Genomic DNA, 18,709 nt, shown 5'->3' with positions numbered 1-18,709 from the left:
TAAGGACGCAGCCTAGTTTTGGCCTTAAGGCTCAGAGCCCATTTTTCAAATCTGACATATTTCACTTTATGTGGTAATAACGTCAGAATGCTTAAACCTATGCAAGCGATTCTGAGATTATTTTCTCGTGACACATTGGACTTCATGTTCGTGGTAAAATTTGGTCGATATATTCAGTGTTTATTGGTGAAAAATTGCAAAATTTTGAGAAATTTTTGAAAAAATAGAATTTTCAAAATTTAAATGCATCTGCTTGTAAAACAGACGGTTATACCACCCAAAATATTTACTAGTTCACATTTCCCATATGTCTACTTTAGATTGGCATCGTTTAATGAACATTCTTTTATTTTTCTTGGACGTTACAAGGCTTAGAACATAAACATCAATTTCTCATATTTTTCCGAAAATTTCAAAAGCCTTTTTTTTAAGGTACCTCTTGAGTTCTGAAGTGGCTTTGAGGGGCCTATGTATTAGAAACCCTGATAAAACACCCCATTTTAAAAACTAGACCCCTCAAAGTATTCAAAACAGCATTTAGAAAGTTTTTTAACCCTTCAGGCATTTCACAGGAATTAAAGCAAAGTGGAGGTGAAATTTGCAAATTTCATTTTTCTTGCTAAATTACAAGTTTATTCAATTTTTTTCCTGTAACACAGGTTTTACCAGAGAAACACTACTAAATATGTATTGTCCAGATTCTGCAGTTTTTAGAAATGTCCCACATGTGGCTCTACTGCGCTCGTGGAATAAAACACAAGCCTTAGAAGCAAAGAAGCACCTAGTGCATTTTGAGGCCTCTTTTTTATTAGAATATATTTTAGGCAGCATGCCAGGTTTGAAGAGGTGTTGAGGTGCCAAAACAGTAGGAATCCCCCAATAGTGACCCCATTTTGGAAACTACACCCCTCAAGGAATTCATTTACCATTTTGACCGCACAGTTTTTTCACAGTACGTATTTGAATTGGGCTGTGAAATGAAAAAAATTAAATTTTTTCCAATAAGATATCATTTGTGATCAAAATGTCTTATTTTCACAGGGAACAAAATACCCCATTTTGTTGCCCAATTTGTCCTTAGTGCGGCAATACCCCATTTGTGGTGATAAACTGCCGTTTGGGCCCATGGGAGGGCTCAGAAGGAAAGGAGCGCTATTTGTTCTTTGGAGTCCAGATTTTGCTGGATTGGTTTTCGGGTGCCATGTTGCATTTGCAGAGCCCCAGAGGTATCACAGCAATGGAAACCAACCACAAATGACCCCATTTTGGAAACTACACCCCTCAAGGAATTCATTTATGGGTGTTGTGACCATTTTGACCCCATAGTTTTTTCACAGAACTTATTTGAATTGGGCTGGGAATTAAAACAAAATTATTTTTTTCAAATAATATATGTCGTTTTGGCTGAAAATTTCTTATTTTCACAAGAAACAAAATACCCGATTCTGTTGCGCAATTTGTTCTGAGTGCCGCAATACCCCATTTGTGGTGATAAACTGCCGTTTGGGCCCATGGGAGGGCTCAGAAGGAAAGGACCACCATTTGGCATACTGGGGATTTTCTAGTGCGAAGTCATGTATGCAGAAGCCCCTGAGGTACCAGTACAGTTGAAACCCGCAAGAAGTGACCCCGTTTTAAAAACTACACCCATAAGGCATTCATCTAGAATAGTGTAGTGAGCATTTTGACCGGAGACCTACACCCCATAAACTGTAATGTGGGTTCTCCCGGGTATGGCAATACCCTACATGTGGCTGTTATCTGCTGCCTGGGCACACAGCAGGGCCCAGAGGGAAAAGACGAGGGGGGATAAGCTGTGCGGAGGGCATCAGGGGAAGTGAAACTGGGGTAAATTATAAACCAAGGGATGTATGATAAATTTTAAAACACTTTCATACAGAGCTCTGGTTATTCGGGACACGTGTCACATTGATATATTGTGTCCTCCCTTATCCCCCTCTTATAGCAGACTTTGTACCTCTTTTGACCTTTTCCCTTCTTGCCAGTTTGGGGAACTTCTCCTGGAAAGTGTTGTCCTGGTACGATGCGTGTGGCCTCGCTTCCAGAAGTACTGGGTGCCCCCCTTCTTGGTCCCTAAAGATTAGGTTCTTGATAATCACCTCTTGAAATTCCAGGAAAGTTCCCGTCTGGCCTGCACATCGATGTAGCACGTACGCATTGTACAATGCCATCTGTATGATGTGCACGGCCAGCTTCTTATACCACACCGCATGGTGCTGTAGGGCTTCAGGACTTGATCTTACAAGTCCATCCCTCCCATGTACCTATTGTAGTACAGGATGCAGTCTGGTTTGGGGGTGGCCTTTCCTTCATATATCCTAAATCTGTAGGTATACCCTGATGCACTCTCGCAGCTTATATATCTTCACGCCATACCTTACCCTCTTACCCGGCAGGTACTCGGGAATTGAACCCTCCCTTTAAAATGTACCAGGGACTCATAAATAGAAATACACTTCTCGGGGGTGTATGCTTGGGAAAACCGGGCACTGAAACGGTCTAATAGGGGTCTCCGTTTATACAAACGATCAAAACTGTGGCCATCTCGGGGTGGGCACGGCTTATTATCAGTATAATGTAAGAAGCGAAGTATTGCCTCATTTATTTATTTTTTTAGGTTACAGTTCAGTTCTGAAGTTGCTTTGAGGGGCCCATATATTAGAAACCCCCATCAAACACCCCATTTTAGAAACTAGACCCCTCAAAGTATTCACAACAGCATTTAGAAAGTTTATGAACCCTTTAGGTGTTTCACAGAAATTTAGAGCAAGTAGAGGTGAAATTTACATTTTTTTTTTGCCAGGAAATCCTCTTTATACCATTTTTTTTATAACACAAAAAGTTTTATCAGAGAAACGCAACTTAATAAGTATTGCCCAGATTCTGCAGTTTTGAGAAATATCCCACATGTGGCTCTAGTTCGGTAATGGACTGAAGCAGCGGCCTCCGAAGCAAAGGAGCAACTAGTGGATTTTGAGGCCTCTTTTTTATTAGGCACCATGTCCGGTTTGAAGAGGTCTTGTGGTGCCAAAACATTGGAAACACCCCAAAAGTAACCCCAGTTTGGAAACTAGACCCCTTGAGGAATCCATTGTAGTTTTCATGTCATGCATGCAGCTTTTTGATCAGTTTTTATTAGATTTTTAGGTGGCGTGGTGACTAAAAAACAGCAATTCTACTATTGTTTTTTTATTCTATTTTTTTTACAGCGTTCACCGTGCGCTATAAATGACATATTCACTTTATTCTGCGGGGCGATACGATTATGGCGATACCCTATATTTATAGGTTCTTTTTATGTCTTATGGCGTTTGCACAATAAAATACGTTTTGTAAAAATATCATTCACTTTTTGTGTTACCTTATTCTAAGCGGCTTTTTTATTTTTCAATCAATAAAGCCGTGCGAGGACTTATTTTTTGCGTAACGAACTGTAGTTTCGTTCAGTACCATTTTTAGGTACATGCGACTTTTTGATCTCTTTTTATTCCATTTTTTGGGAGGTGAAGTGACCAAACAATTGTGATTGTGGTACGGTTTATTATTAATTTCTTTTACGGCGTTCACCGTGCGGGATAAATAACAAAATAATTTTGTCGTTCAGGCCGTTACGGACTCGGCAATACCAATTATGTATAGTTTGTTTGTTTATATATTTTTATTAATAATAAATGACTGATGAGGTAAAAAGGGAGATTTTTACTTTTATTTTCTTATTTTTACACATCTTTTTTTAACTTTTTTTTTAACTTCATTACTTTGTCCCACTAGGGGACTTGAGGGCAGGAGGCCCTGATCGCAATTCTAATACACTGCACTACATGCATAGTGCAGTGTATTAGAACTGTCAGCTACTCACTGACAGCAAGCATAGTGGGTCCTGACTTTGTCAGGACCCACTAGGCTTCCGTCTATGGCATAGCCGGACGCCATTGTTAGGTGTCCGGTTGCCATAGTCACCATCGCCGGCCGCTATCGTGTAGCAGGCCGGCGATGGCAGCTTAACCCCTAAAAAGCTGCGATCTCTATAGAACACGGCTTTTAAGGGGTTAATCAGCGGGGACACAGCGATCGGTCCCCGCTGTAGGAGCTGCGACAGCTGCTGTACGAGACAGCATCTGTCACAGCTCCTGTATGTGTCGGGAGGACGGCCGAAATGGCCGTTACTCCCGAGACGTACTATTAGGTCATGGAGCGCGAACGATACAGTTACCATGACCTAATAGTACGTCCAGGAGCGGGAAGGGGTTAAAAAATCAAAATCAAATGTACCCTAAAATGGTACCAATGAAAACTAGAGATTGTTCCGCAACAAATAAGCCCTCGCACGGCTCCGGTGGAGAAACAATAAAAAAAAAGTTCTGCCTCTCAGAATATAGCGACAGAAATTGTGCAGTGTTCAAAAGCGGATAAGATCGGGCACCATTTATCAGTGCCACATCGGCCACAAATCTGCGGATTATTATTTATTTACCGAATTATTATACCCTCTTATTATGTCCTGATGTACTCAGCAAAGTTTACACCAACCCCCACATTATAAACTGAAATACCAGCAAAATCCCAAACAGAACAGTTACCAAGCAAAATCTGCGCTCCAAAAGCCAAATGGCGCTCCCTCCCTTCTGAGACCCACAGCATGACCAAACACCAGCTTACGTCCATATATATGTCATTTTATACCCGGGAGAACCCGCTCAACATTGTATGAGGTATTTGTCTTCAGTGGCACAAATTGGGCACAACATATTGTGCATTAAAACGGCATATCAGTGGAAAATTTAAATTTTCACATTGCACCATCCGCTGCGCATCAACGCCTGCGCGCACCACGACTTAATACAATGTCGTGGAGCGGGGGGTTATATATGGAGCGGGCTCATGCGCTGCGATCGCTCATATTCTGAAGGTGTCAGCTGTGTATTACAGCTGACACCCAGGACTAACGGACAGGAACAGCGATCACGCTTGTACAGGAGCCTGTAAAAATGATATTATACTGCAATACATTAGTATCGCAGTGTATTGTACCAGCGACCTAATGATCGCTCGTTCCAGTCCCCTAAAGGGACTTTTGGGAGGTTTCCACTGTTTTGGTACCTCAGGGGCTTTGCAAATGCGACTTGACACCCGAAAACCATTCCAGCTAAATTTGAGCTCCAAAAGCCAAATATTGTTCCTTCCCTTCTGAGTCCTGCCGTGGGTCCAAACAGCAGTTTATTACCACATATGGCATATTGCTGTAATCAGGACAAATTGCTTTACAAATTTTGGGGTGATTTTTCTCCTTTATTCATTGTAAAAATGAAACATTACTATTTTTTCAGAAAAAAGTAGATTTTCATTTACACAGCCTAATTCCACTAAATTCAGCAAAAAAAACTGTGAGGTCAAAATGCTAACTATACCCTAGAAAAATTTCTTGAGGGGTGTAGTCTTCAAAATGGGGTCACTTTTGGGGAGTTTCCGCTGTTTTGCTCCTTCCAGGGCGTTGCAAACGCGACATGGCACTGAAAAACAATCCAGCAAAATCTGCGCTTCAAATTCCAAATGGCGCTCCTTCCCTTTTGAGCTCTGCCGTGGGTCCAAACAGCAGTTTATTACCACATATGGGTTATTGCTGTAATCGGGAGAAGTAGCTTTACATGTTTTGAGGTGCTTTTTATTCTTTATTCCTTGCAAATATTTTTTAAAATATTTTTTCAGAAAAAAAAGTAGGATTTTCACTTTCACAGTCAAACTCCAATAAATATAGCAAAATACCTGTGGGGTCAAGATGCTAACTGTACCCCTAGATACATTTCTTGAGGTGTGTAGTTTCCAAAACCGTGTCACTTTTGAGGGATTTCCACTGTTTTGGCACTACAAGACCTCTTCAAACCGGACATGGTGCCTAAAATATATTCTTAAAAAAGGAGGCCCCATAATCCACTAGGTGATCCTTTGCTTCTGAGGCCGGTGTTTCAGTCCATTATCACACTAGAGCCACATGTGGGATATTTCTAAAAACTGCAGAATCTGGGTAATAAATATTGAGTTGCATTTCTCTGGTAAAACCTTCTGTGGTACAGATTTTTTTTTATTACAAATGAATTTCAGCAAAAAAAAAAAAAAAAAAATTGTCAACTTCCCCTCTACATTGCTTTAATTCCTGTGAAGCGCCTAAAAGGGTTAAGAAACTTTCTGAATGCCGTTTTGAATACTTTGAGGGGTGCAGTTTTTAATATGGGGTGATCTATGGGGTCTATCTAGTACATAAGGCCCCTAAAGCCGCTTCAGAACTGAACTGGTCCCTGTAAAAATAGCCTTTTGACATTTTCTTGAAAATATAAGAAATTTCTTATAAAGTTCTTAAGCCTTGTAACGTCCTAGAAAAATAAAATAATGTTCAAAAAAACGATGCAAATATAGAGTAGACATGTGGGAAATGTGAAATAGTAACTATTTTGTGTGGTATTACTATCTGTTTTACAAGCAGATACATTTAAAATGAGAAAAATCATAATTTTTGCACATTTTTTCTACATTTTTGCGTTTTTCACAAATAAGCAATGAATTTATTGACCAAAATTTTCCACTAACATAAATTACAATATGTTACGAGAAAATCTCAGAATCGCTTGGATAGGCAAAAGCATTCCAGAGTTATTACCACATAAATTGACATGTCAGATTTGAAAAAATGGGGCTGGTCCTGAAGGCCAAAATGAGCTCGGTCCTGAAAGGGTTAAATGCTCCTGGTATCCCTCCCAAAATCTGATGATACTAAGCCTAGTGCATGGCCGGAATCACAGAACACCTTGTAGAGAACTTCTATGTGCAGTCACAGCTCCCTCAGGTCCTGCACTATGTATAACACATTGTCTGACGTGTTACTGTAATGTAGAACTAAGGAGGAACCCCACCTTAACAAACCTCCCAATTCACTTTCTAAATTCATTATTACTGACCTGTGGTAACACCTCCTGGAATTTCCTCCTCCACTTCCCTCTTACACGTTTGATCGCCCCTCACCCGCTCTTCTTCGGCTTCATCCTCCGCTTTAATATTAGTCAGATCTTCCCCCTGATTTCACATATGTAACAATTCAGTACAATACAGCAGAGAGTGCGAAGAATCTAACAGATCAACATAAGAAACCACCAAAATCTATGACCACATCTATGACCGCAGGACCAAAAAGCTCCACACCCCCCTATATAGATCTGGTATAGGGCTCAGCTTCATCTACCTGAGGATTCTCGGGGACATTGTGATTTTCCTCTGGACAGTCCTGGGAATACAGAGGACTGGGACATCTCTCTGGTGGACTTCCCCTACTGGATCCATCTGTAGAAAACACACAGTGGCGGAATTTACAAGTGATGATGAGATGATGGGAGTTGTATCTAGGTGACCCTCAAAACAGGTTCGTCTTTACAAATAATGAACGTCTCCCGCTCCTTACACTGCTGATCAGCCATTAAATCCGGCTCCTCTTCGGCTTCATCTTTAACCTCAACCTTAGTATCAATCAGATTTTCACCCTAAACAGACAAAAAAAAAAAAAAAAAAGTTAAATGAACTTGAGTTCAATGACTTTATAGCAGAGTTGTAGCTAGGATCTCCAGCACCCGGGGGAAAGATTCTGTCTCTCTCCCCCCCCCCCCCCCGACATGTTCACTTTTTCTACCAATCAGTGAGGTGTAATTTTTTTTATGTAACTCAAGTATAAAACATTTGTACATTTTACAAGCAATATAGTATTATAAGGGAGTTACCATAACAATAAATTAACCCTTTCCTGACATTTGTCGTATGCTTACGTCATATTCGGGCAGGGGAAATATGGAACAGGCTCACGCAGTGAGCCCGATCCATATGATGCGTGTGTCGGCTGTATGTTACAGCCGATACTTCACAGTAACGAGCGGGATTCTTTAACCCATTAAATGGCGCAGTCAATAGCGACCGCGGCATTTAAATAGTTAGAAAGAGCTCATGGTGCCCCCCCACAATGCAATCGCAGGGTGACGATGGTTGCTATGGCAGCCTGGGGGCCTAATGAAGGCCTCCTGGTCTGCCATCTTTGTGCTATTAAGGGGTTAATAGAAGCCTGTCAGAAAGACGATATACTGCAATATATTAGTATTGCAGTAAATAGTGCAAGCAATCCAACGATCGCTGGTTGAAGTCCCCTAGGGGGACTAATAAAAAGTTGTTTTTTTTATGTAAAAAAAAAATAAATATATATATTAAAAGTTCAAAAAACCCTCCTTTTAACATTTTTCCCCCTAGAGCATTGTAAACAATAAACATAATTGGTATTGACGCATCTATAAAAGTCTGAACTTTTAAAATATGTCATTATTTAACCCGCACGGTACACGCAGTAAAAAAATAAATAAAATTAAAAAAAAGGTAAAAAACGCCAGAAGCGCAATTTTTTGGTCACTTCATCTCCCACAAAAAATTGATTAAAAACTAAACCTCGCATGAACCCCAAAATGGTATCATTAAAAACTACAGCTTATCCCGCTAAAAATAAGCCCTCATAACACTTAAATCGACATAAAAAATAAAAAACTTATGGCTCTCAGAATTTGGCAACAAAATAAATTTTTATTTTTTACACTTCGTATTTTCCTTGTAAAAGTAGTAAAACATAGAAAAAAACTATATATATTTAGTATCGCCGTAATAGCATTGACCCGCAGAATAAAGTTATCATGTAGTTTTAATTGTTTTATTGAATTCTGTAAAAACGAAGCGCAAAAAACAAATGGAGGAATCGTTTTTTTTTTTCCATTTTCTACCTCACAAATATTTTCTTCCTGTTTCCCAGTACATTATATGGAACAATAAATGTCGCTACGAAACACTAGAACTCGTTCCGCAAAAATCAAGCCCTCATAGGACTATATCGACGGAAAAATTAAAACGTTATGGCTTTTGGAAGGTGGGGAGGAAAAAACGAAAATGTAAATCTGAAAGTGGTTTACGACGGGAAGCGGTTAAAGAGGTCAGTACCGGACTAAAAAATATTGTATAACGGAGGCTAATGGGACTACATAGTGACATAATGAACAGCCTCCTCTTGTAGATACTGCCACACCCCCGCTTGTAGATAGTGTCACACACACCCTCTTGTAGATCGTGTCAAACACCCACCTTGTAGATACTGCCACACAGCTCCACCTTTACATAATGCCACACTCCACTCTGGGAGAAATTGCCAAGACCCCCCCCCTCCCCCCGTAGATAGTGCCACACACCCCTTGTAGATACTGCCACACTCCCCCCACCCCCGCTTGTGGATACTGCCACACCCCACCCTGTAGATACTGCCACACAGCCCCCCCTTGTAGATAGCGCCATTGGGGCTCCTTCTAGAAGTCATATACCAGCTCTACATATGGACAGCGGTGTCAGGGCTCACTGTAAGAGTGTTATACCTGGCCAGAGCATCGGCAATTCTTTGGCCAGGGATTCCGCTCCAGGAAGAGTAAATTGCAGAGCTGGGATAGTTTCCTGCTCTGCCAAATTATTCAACTGTATCTGCATCCTAAGGACGCAGATACAATTGAACATAGTAGTTGCCGGGACACGTCTCTGTAAATTTGGGACTGTCCAGGCAAATTCGGGATTGTTGGCAACTATGACCGTGCCGCCCAGCCCGGCGCCCCCTACCTTCTTTCTATTCTATTTGTGCCCGGGGCACATGCCCAGCCTGACCCCCCCCCCCCACAGCTTTATAGTCATATTTTGAGGAGAATTTAGCGCCATCTACCTGATGATTCTCTGGAACATTGTGATTTTCCTTTTGACAGTCCTGGGAATACAGAGGACTGGGACATCTCTCTGGTGGATTTCTCCTACTGGATCCATCTATAGGAAACACAAAGTGACTGAATACATGACTACTGTATATCTGTCTATATATCACATACTTCTCTATGAACCTTACATTCTATACTTATTTAATCAAAGTCTAAAGGGCACGTCCTGAGATTTGCGGATACAGTTGAAAGTTGTTAAGCGCAGGGGACATTTATTAAGAGCTCCCTGCCAACCAAAAAAAAGTGCCCAGGCGTGCCATGGAACAATGATACCTCTGCTTATTAGAGAATTCTATATTTCAAAGAGGGAACCCACAGTGAAGACCCTCATCTTTTCTTAGTCACACAAAGTACCTGTAGTAAGAAAAACAACTACACCAAGTTTCCTTTTACCTGGTGCGGTTATGAGGAATGGGGAAATAAAAAATATATGATTACATTTAGTTAATTGGCTTTCAGTGACACCATGAGAGAGGCTGCCTCCCTCCTGGACAGGAAACAGAAGCTCTATAAAGAGAGGGAACACCCCCTTCTCCTCTGTAGCAAGATTCATGAACCCATTAGGACAAATACGTAAAAAATAAAATTTAAAAAGGAAGACGAGCCACACTGTCCTCCTCAATATATACAATAATCAGCCATAACATTAAAACCACTGACAGGTGAAGTGAAGAACATTGATGATCTCGTGACAACGGCGCCTGACAGGGGAGGAGAGATTTCTTAGCAAATTAACAGTTTTTAAAGTTGATGTGTTGGAAACATTGGCAAGCATAAGAATTTGAGCGACTTTGACAAGGGTCACATTGTGATGGCTAGACGACTGGGTCAAAGCATCTCCAAAATGGAAGGACTTGTGGGGTGTTCCAAGTAGGAGGTAGTTAGTACGTATCAAAAGTGGTCCGAGGAAGGACTTGTGGGGTGTTCCTAGTAGGAGGTAGTTAGTACGTATCAAAAGTGGTCCAAGGAAGGACAACCGGTGACAGAGTCATTAATGTGCGTGGGGGGCACAGGCCAGCCCGTCTGGTCCGATGCCACAGGAGAACTACTGCAGAACAAACTGTTCAAAAACATAGTGCTGGCTATGATAGAAAGGTGTCCGAACACGCAGTGCATTTCAGATCACTGCATTTAGGGCTGCATCACTGCGGACTAGTCATAGTACCCATGCTGACACCAGTCCTCTGGCAAAAGCTTCTACAATGGGCATCAGAACTGGACCAAAAAGCAATGGAAGAAAGTTGCATGATCTGATTAATCAAGTTAACTTTTACATCAAATGAACGGCCATGTGCGTCACATTCCTGGGGTAGAGATGGCACCATGATGCATTATGGGAAGTACTACTGTAGAACAAATTGCTGAGAAACTTAATGCTGGCGGCAGAGACAGTGAGATGCTTTGGGCAATGTTCTGCTGGAACAACTTGGGTCCTGGCATTCATGTAGAGGTTATTTTGAAACATACCACCTACCTAAACACGGTCATATATCAATTAAACACCTTCATGGCAGCAGTATTGTCAAATGGCAATGAGCTCTTTCCGCAGCATAATGTGCCCTGCCAGACTGCAAACAGTATTCAGGAACGTGACAAAGAATATGACAAAGAGTTCAAGTACTTCAAAAAGAGTTCAAGTACTTCAAAGTGTTCAGTGCTCAAAGCGTTGATTTCAACTCCAAATTCCACAGATCTTAATCCGATCGATCTGTAGGATGCGCTGGAAAAACAAGTCCGATCCAGAGACCCCACCTGACAACTTACAGGATTTAAAAGGATCTGCTGTGAACGTCTTAGGGCCAGATACAGGAACCTTCAGAGGTCTTGTGGAGTTCCATGCCTCGATGAATCAGAGCTGTTTTGGTGGCTTGAAAGGGACATACACAATATTAGGAAGGTGGTTTTAATGTTATGGCTGATGGATGTAGATCTTAGACTCTGTGCAAACCAAGTTTTGAGCCTTCCATAGGAGTTACACATCAGGAGGACTCCCAAAGTATACCTTCCACGGAACGTTACAACATATCCCACTGTATAGACATACAATGAGCCACGTGGCCTATACAGCCCATTTCCCCTCGCAGGCAGCGCTTCACTGAACAATACACGGTATAGGGGAACAAGGGTGATTTTTACTACTCCCATGCAGAAGATGCAGTCAGTGTAACAGAGGTAAACAGTGATCACCCCACCTTGCCGTCACCTCTTCCATACTCCTCCTTGTTCCCCCATATACTATGTATAATTCATAGAAACCATGCCTGTCATTCTGTATGTACTGTAGTTTGTTCCCCTCTTTCAGCTACCTTGTTCGGTGAGTATGTATTGTGCCCAGCTAGGAGGTGCAGGCTGGAAGTGGGGAGTGTTCTTGTCTGAGGCATGAGCATAGGTAGGTGGACATGACTAAGCATGAGCCGGGGGCACGATATATACTGCTGTGCTGGTGTGGCAAGAAGGGGGTCACATCCACCGTGCACACTGCAGGCTCTATTGTCTCTGTTCTGAAGAAGGTTATTCATAGAGCAAGATCAGGTCAAGCCTATCCCTCTTCCGATCCTCCGAAGCGGAGACACAGTATTGCAAAGATTAATTTCCCCCAGGGAAGTTCCGGTGATAACTGTTCAGTTACATCACTGGAGATTCTCACCTTATCCCTTTAACGGAGTCCTGTGGTGGATGCCATATAGTGCCATCTGCCACCTATAGGCCCCCATTATAAAAAACATATATGTTTAGGGTATATGTTTTTTACTGGACTCCACGAGATGGAATACTGTAGTTTGCTATGCTATTCTATACGAAGGCCAAAAAGATGGTTCAGTGAGATACCTCAGGTAACGGTTCAAGGTGTGGCCATAGGATTTCGGATATACAAAAATATTAAAATAATCTTATGGGCCAGTAACAGATGTGTATCAACTACGAAAAATATGGTGGCAATGTATACTGCAGATTATACAATAATGTTAGTAAATGAGAAGAATTTCTCTTTGTTGTTTACTAAACCTTTTGTTATTAAGAGTGATAGAATCATGAGTGGAGGGAAAAGTAGGAGACTTTAATATGGAATGACCACTTGGTCCATGTTGGCTGAATTTAGAATAATTAAAATTAACTGAATTATTGGATTTTTGGATTAGAATATTTTGCTTTCTAAAACACATTTCATTTAGGACGGAGCTTTTGTTGGATAACATCTGTGTTTGGCTCTAACACACTGTGAATAATGGGGCCACAACTTATTGTTATCTTTAGTTTCAGGCCTTGAAAATAAAACAATTTATGCAAGATCATATGATTTACTGGCTTTTAATCATGAGCTGATGTCATTTAATGTTGTACTACTTAAAGGCAATGTACACCTTTGAACCGAATTCTTTTTATTGTTCATTTGGTTCCTAAATGTAAAATTAAGCAACTTTCTAAATAGTTTTCATTAAAAAGGTCCTACCACTTGGCTGCTGTAGAGTCTGTGTAACTCCTGTAGACAGCTGGTCTCCTGCAAATTCTAACTCAAATCCGCACTCCACCGCTCTGCCTCCTCTTTTCTTTTTTTAGGCTATGTTCACACGGGGTCTTTTGCCGAGTTTATTGACGCGGAAACCGCGTCGCAAAACTCGGCAGAAACTCCCCGAGAACGCCTCCCATTGATTTCAATGGGAGGCGTCGGCGTCTTTTTCCCGCGAGCAGTAAAACTGCCTCGCAGGAAAAAGAAGCGACATGCCCTATCTTCGGGCGCTTCCGCCTCCGACCTCCCATTGACTTCAATGGGAGGCAGGAGAAAGCGTGTTTTCTGCCCGCGGCGCTCAATGGCCGCGGGCGAAAAACGGCGCGATCATTGCTATTCACACGGAGTATTTTGGGGGAGGAATATCTGCCTCAAAATTCCGTTTGGAGCTTTGAGGCAGATATTCCTCCCCCAAAATACTCCGTGTGAACATAGCCTTAGTGTTAGCGATAGCCGCATGGGGGGGGAGGGGGGTGTTGGTACATAGCAGGTCCGAGTATAGAGAAAGCATCTTGATAGTGAGGAGAACACATAGGCTATCTTCACTATGATACTAGCAGCTTGTGTGATCTTGTCTGTACAACCCTCCGCTGCTATCTCTCTAACACTGAGAGAAGGGAAGGGGAAGAGAAGTTGAATCAGCCACCAGGAGCAGTGCACTGACGGATTGGAGTTAGAATTTGCAGGAGACCAACTGTCTACAGGGGTTAAGCAAAGTCTACAGCAGCCAAATGGTTGGAAATTGTAATGAAGACTATTTAGAAAGTTGCTTAATTTTGCATTGTGGAAGAAAACAAACGATAGAAAAAATTTCAGTTCAATTAGGTGTACATAGCCTTTAAAAGGAACCGGTTAGTAGGTTTAAAGCCACTAAACCACCAGTATGCCGTCATGAAGCATGAGTTTAGCGTTCTAGACTAGCCTACCTCAAAAAAGGACATTTAGGGATTGGTTGGTAAAGTAAATTACAACTTACCGGAAGAAGTCCAGCAGCATCGGGTGCAAGCACATATGAAGCCGAGGACACTACACCCCACTTTACTGTGAATGCGCAGTGAACGGTCCTCTGCTTCATATGTGCATGATGTCGCTCCCGAGCTCCTTTCGGTAAGTTGTAATTTACTTTACTAACTATTCCCTAAACGTCTGTTAATGAGGTAGGCAGGTATTGAACACTAGACCCCGGCCTTATATCGGTACGCTGGTGGTTTAGTGGCTCCAAACCTACTACAAATTTCTACTACAAACCTGCTGCGTGTGAAGATTCCCTAGTGTAGCACTGCAGCAAAGCAAGGAACGTGTGATCGGAGATCAGGAATCACATATCTGTATATACTGCACATGACGGAATGAACACTTAAAAAAACAAATAAACTATAAATTATAATATCTATATCTTCTTACCTTCTGATGTGTGCAGCCGGTAGTTCTCCATCATGACCTCCTCGTACAGATCCTTGTGTCCTTCTAGATACTCCCACTCCTCCATGGAGAAATAGACAGTGACATCCTGACACCTTATAGGAACCTGACACACACAATGATACAGTCATCACCCAGACAACTCCAGTGCCGTTACTGTAGAATTTCCCAGTATTCCCACCTCTCCAGTCAGCAGCTCAGTCATCTTGTAGATCAGTTCTAAGATCTTCCTCTTATTGTTCTTCTCATGTATCCGGGAGTGAGGGGGGGGGCTCTGTGATGGGGCCCTGACTATTGCTCCATCCTCCTGACTCATGGATGATGGGAGTCGTACAGTCACCTGATGTCTTCTTCGCTATTGTGTACTCCTGTGTATGGAGAGAGAAACTTCGAGAACTGAACACAGTATTCCCCCCTCAGTAGAAAGAGGGAGATTGTGACCCCGCTGTATAGAGCTGTAGTGACCCCTCATCTGTAATACTGGAGACCTCACCTACAATGAGACATTGAGAAAATAGAACGAGGCCAAAACGAAAAAGGAATTAATATTTTGGGGGACTAGATGGACCATGTGCTCTCCTCCTGCCGACATCTTCTATGTTTCTATATAGATGTCATCCTGATCCTCCTGGTTCCTGGTCATTCTCATTGCTCTACAACATTACTATTGCTGCATTGGTGACATGACACATAACTGACCATATTGGTGGCTGATCTTCAGCTTTTCTGCTGTTGGCTTCTTGACGTCGCTTGGAAGGTCTGGACGCTGTTATACAGGACACTGGAGTCTTCCTATCACTTTCTATTATGTATTGTCCCTTCCCTATGTGTGACTTGTTCTATAATGTAGAAAAGTTTACCTCTCCGCTCAACAGGTAGATGATCTCCAAGGTGAAGTCTAATATTCTTCTGCTCATCTCATTCCTGTCCTTGTCCATCCTTGCTGGGTCATTCAGGAGAAGGAACGTTGTGGAGGAGAAGATGAGAAAACTGGAGGAACTGGAGGATCTAGTACTGCAGACGTCTTTATGAAGAAAGGAGAAGATGGAAATCATACAGGGGACAACATCATGTGTGACATACAGAACCTCACTTATTCATCATTGAGAGAAACATCTTCTCAGAGCCGTCACCACATGGAATAAAGGGGTATTCCCAACACGGACAACTCTCCCCAGGATATGCCAGAAATGTCTGATAGATGCGGCTCCACCTCTGGGTGGCCTTGTTAGGCAGTTTCCGTAACTCTTATAGAAGTGAATGGAGAGAGACAATCTGCTCAGGTCCTCCTGCTATGTAATTTGCTGCCAACAGATCAGACTGGTGTTCAATGTGACAGATGCCCTTCATGAATTAATACACCCCTGATAAAAGTTTTTACAGATATTAGAAGTTACCTCAGAGATCCTGAATCTTCAGAGACATCTAAAAATCTTATTACAATATTAAGCTATTCTTGTAGATTGTTTTACTGGATAGTAATTGTACTTCACTGTACCCTGTGACTAGCACTTTGTTCACATCTGCAAGACAGACACCAACAACGATTCATGTATGGTCTGAACGGAAGGTCCCGGCCGCCCAGAGCGTATGCACGGAAGGTCCCGGCCGCCCAGAGCGTATGCACGGAAGGTCCCGACCGCCCAGAGCGTATGCACGGAAGGTCCCGGCCGCCCAGAGCGTATGCACGGAAGATCCCGGCCGCCCAGAGCGTATGCACGGAAGGTCCCGCTCGCCCAGAGCGTATGCACGGAAGGTCCCGGCCGCCCAGTGCGTATGCACGGAAGGTCCCGTCCGCCCAGTGCGTATGCACGGAAGGTCCCGTCCGCCCAGTGCGTATGTTACCTTCCTGCTATCTAGAGTGTCTAACAGCTATCTCCTCCTTCACCTTCCGCCAGAGGCGTAGTTAGGAATTTAGCACAGAGGGGGGGGGGGGGGACATATCTCAGTCGGCCCCAATCCAGTGGGTCCCCCCTAAAGCATGTTTAAAACTGAAGAGGCGCATTCTAATTATATACCAGCCATCATCCCTGTATATAACCCCCATCAGCTCTTTATATAACCCCATCATCCCTGAATATGCCAGCCATCATCCCTGTATATACCAGCCTGGCTAGTTTATACAGGTAAAATGGGGGTTATAAACAGGGATATTGGATGGTATATACAGGGATGATGGGGGTTATATAAGGGGATGGTGGCTGGTATACACAGGGATGATGGCGGTTAATGCAGCAATGATGGCTGGACTACCCATCATCCCGGTGTATAACAACCATCATCCCTGCGTATAACAACCATCATCCCTGCGTATAACAACCATCATCCCTGCGTATAACAACCATCATCCCTGCGTATCACAACCATCATCCCTGCGTATCACAACCATAATCCCTAAATAGAACAACCATCTTTCCTGTATATAAAATGCTAAGGATATGCTGGGAGTTGCTGTTTCACAAAAAAAAAATCATACCACTTTTCGCTGCAGATCATACAGTGACAACAGTACTGATTAGAGGGAGAATAAACATTTACATTAAGGGACTCACCGGTGACGTCTTTTCAGATTCTAGTTGTTCTTTTTTTCTTTTCTTCTCCATCCGGTGCAGACCTCTACGATGACTCCTCCTGGCCACAGCCTATTTCTGTAGTTTGCCGCTCAGATGTCCTCAGATTCGCACTTTCTGCACCTACAAACGAAGATAAAATTGTCTTGGTGACACACTACGACCCTAAATATAATAGTGCCATACACTGCACCTCTAATTATAATAGCACCATACACTGTGTCCCTGATTATAATAGCACCATACACTGTCCCGGATTATAATAGCACCATACACTGTGTCCCACATACACCGTGCTCCCTGTAGATTGTGCCCCCAATAGATCCTCCTGTAGATAGTACCCACATATAGCCCCCCTGTAGATAGTGCCCCACATACAGACCCCATGTAGATAGTGCCCCACATATAGCACCCCCTGTAGATAGCGTCCCACATATAGGTCCCCCCGTAGATAATGCCGCTCACACTTTTCAGTGAAAAAAACTTTACATACTCACCTTGATCCCATCCCTATGCCGTCCTGTGTCAATGCAGGCCTGCTCTCTTCTGAGCAGGTCTGCTGTGGCTGAACGACGCTTGCGCCGTTGAAGGGCGCCGATTGGCAGGTCAGAATGACTTGCCCTGACAATCCGCGCCTTTCAACAACAGAAGAACTAGCTTCGTTGAAAGGCGTTGATTGGCAGGGCAATTCATTCTGCCCTGCTAATCAGCGTCATTGTTAGGCGCTGAATGGTCGGGCCGGCGATTCTGCGGTTATGCATGTAATTGTATCTGCGTCCTATAGGCTCAGGTACAATTAGTGCAGGAGGGGGTGGCGGCGGCTGGTTGCATCTTTACCCCATCTCACTCAACCCCCTTACCAAAACTATTAATCACAGTTAATGGCTCCACACTTTTCCCAGTCTCACAGGTCCGCTGAACTGTGGGATAATCCTTAAATTGAAATGGCACAGCCAAGCGCTTACCACTTCTTGCTGCCTCCACCTCAAAAACACTCTCGAATTCAGTCTTTCCTTACGCTCGGACAAAAATGCTAGTATATATGCCCTCATCTACCGTCTCGACTAGGCCACCATCATTCATTTTCCTCTTTTTCTTGTACATGATGGTCTTGTAAATTTATATGTACTCTCTGCCTAATATGTACATTGTTTCTGCGTTCATTTGCAGAGTTTGACAAAGGCCGGATTGTGGCCGAAACCTTACTTTTTTTTCTCCAAATCTTGCCTTATTCAAATAAATCACCTTTTGCATATTTAATCTAAAGGAGTGCTTGTATTTACCCTTCATACATCTGTGCCTTAATCTCCCAATACCTCCCACAAAATATCCGGTCCACAACTTGTCCCCATCTATACATCTCTGCCCTA

At 42.8% G+C, this 18,709-nt stretch overlaps 2 protein-coding genes across 2 annotated transcripts in view; one reads left to right on the top strand and one right to left on the bottom strand.

Annotated features, from left to right (window-relative positions):
- LOC142661911 (uncharacterized) overlaps positions 1-14,871 on the bottom strand; it is a 30,153-nt gene extending 15,282 nt beyond the window's left edge. The window contains exons 1-5 of the mRNA XM_075839661.1: positions 14,752-14,871; positions 9,791-9,888; positions 7,469-7,547; positions 7,253-7,350; positions 6,972-7,086 (exon numbers count right to left, since the gene is read on the bottom strand). Coding sequence (XP_075695776.1) covers positions 6,972-7,086; positions 7,253-7,350; positions 7,469-7,547; positions 9,791-9,888; positions 14,752-14,836 — 475 coding nt within the window. The 5' untranslated portion in view covers positions 14,837-14,871. The remainder of the gene's footprint in view (positions 1-6,971; positions 7,087-7,252; positions 7,351-7,468; positions 7,548-9,790; positions 9,889-14,751) is intronic.
- LOC142657638 (uncharacterized) overlaps positions 1-18,709 on the top strand; it is a 209,056-nt gene that overhangs the window by 81,814 nt on the left and 108,533 nt on the right. The gene's annotated exons all lie outside the window — the stretch shown is intronic.

Source organism: Rhinoderma darwinii, chromosome 1 (genome assembly GCF_050947455.1).
Source record: "Rhinoderma darwinii isolate aRhiDar2 chromosome 1, aRhiDar2.hap1, whole genome shotgun sequence".
Taxonomy (NCBI): Eukaryota; Metazoa; Chordata; class Amphibia; order Anura; family Rhinodermatidae; genus Rhinoderma; species Rhinoderma darwinii.
The sequence above is the reverse complement of the archived record's forward strand: the minus strand, read 5'-3'. Positions and strand labels throughout refer to the sequence as shown.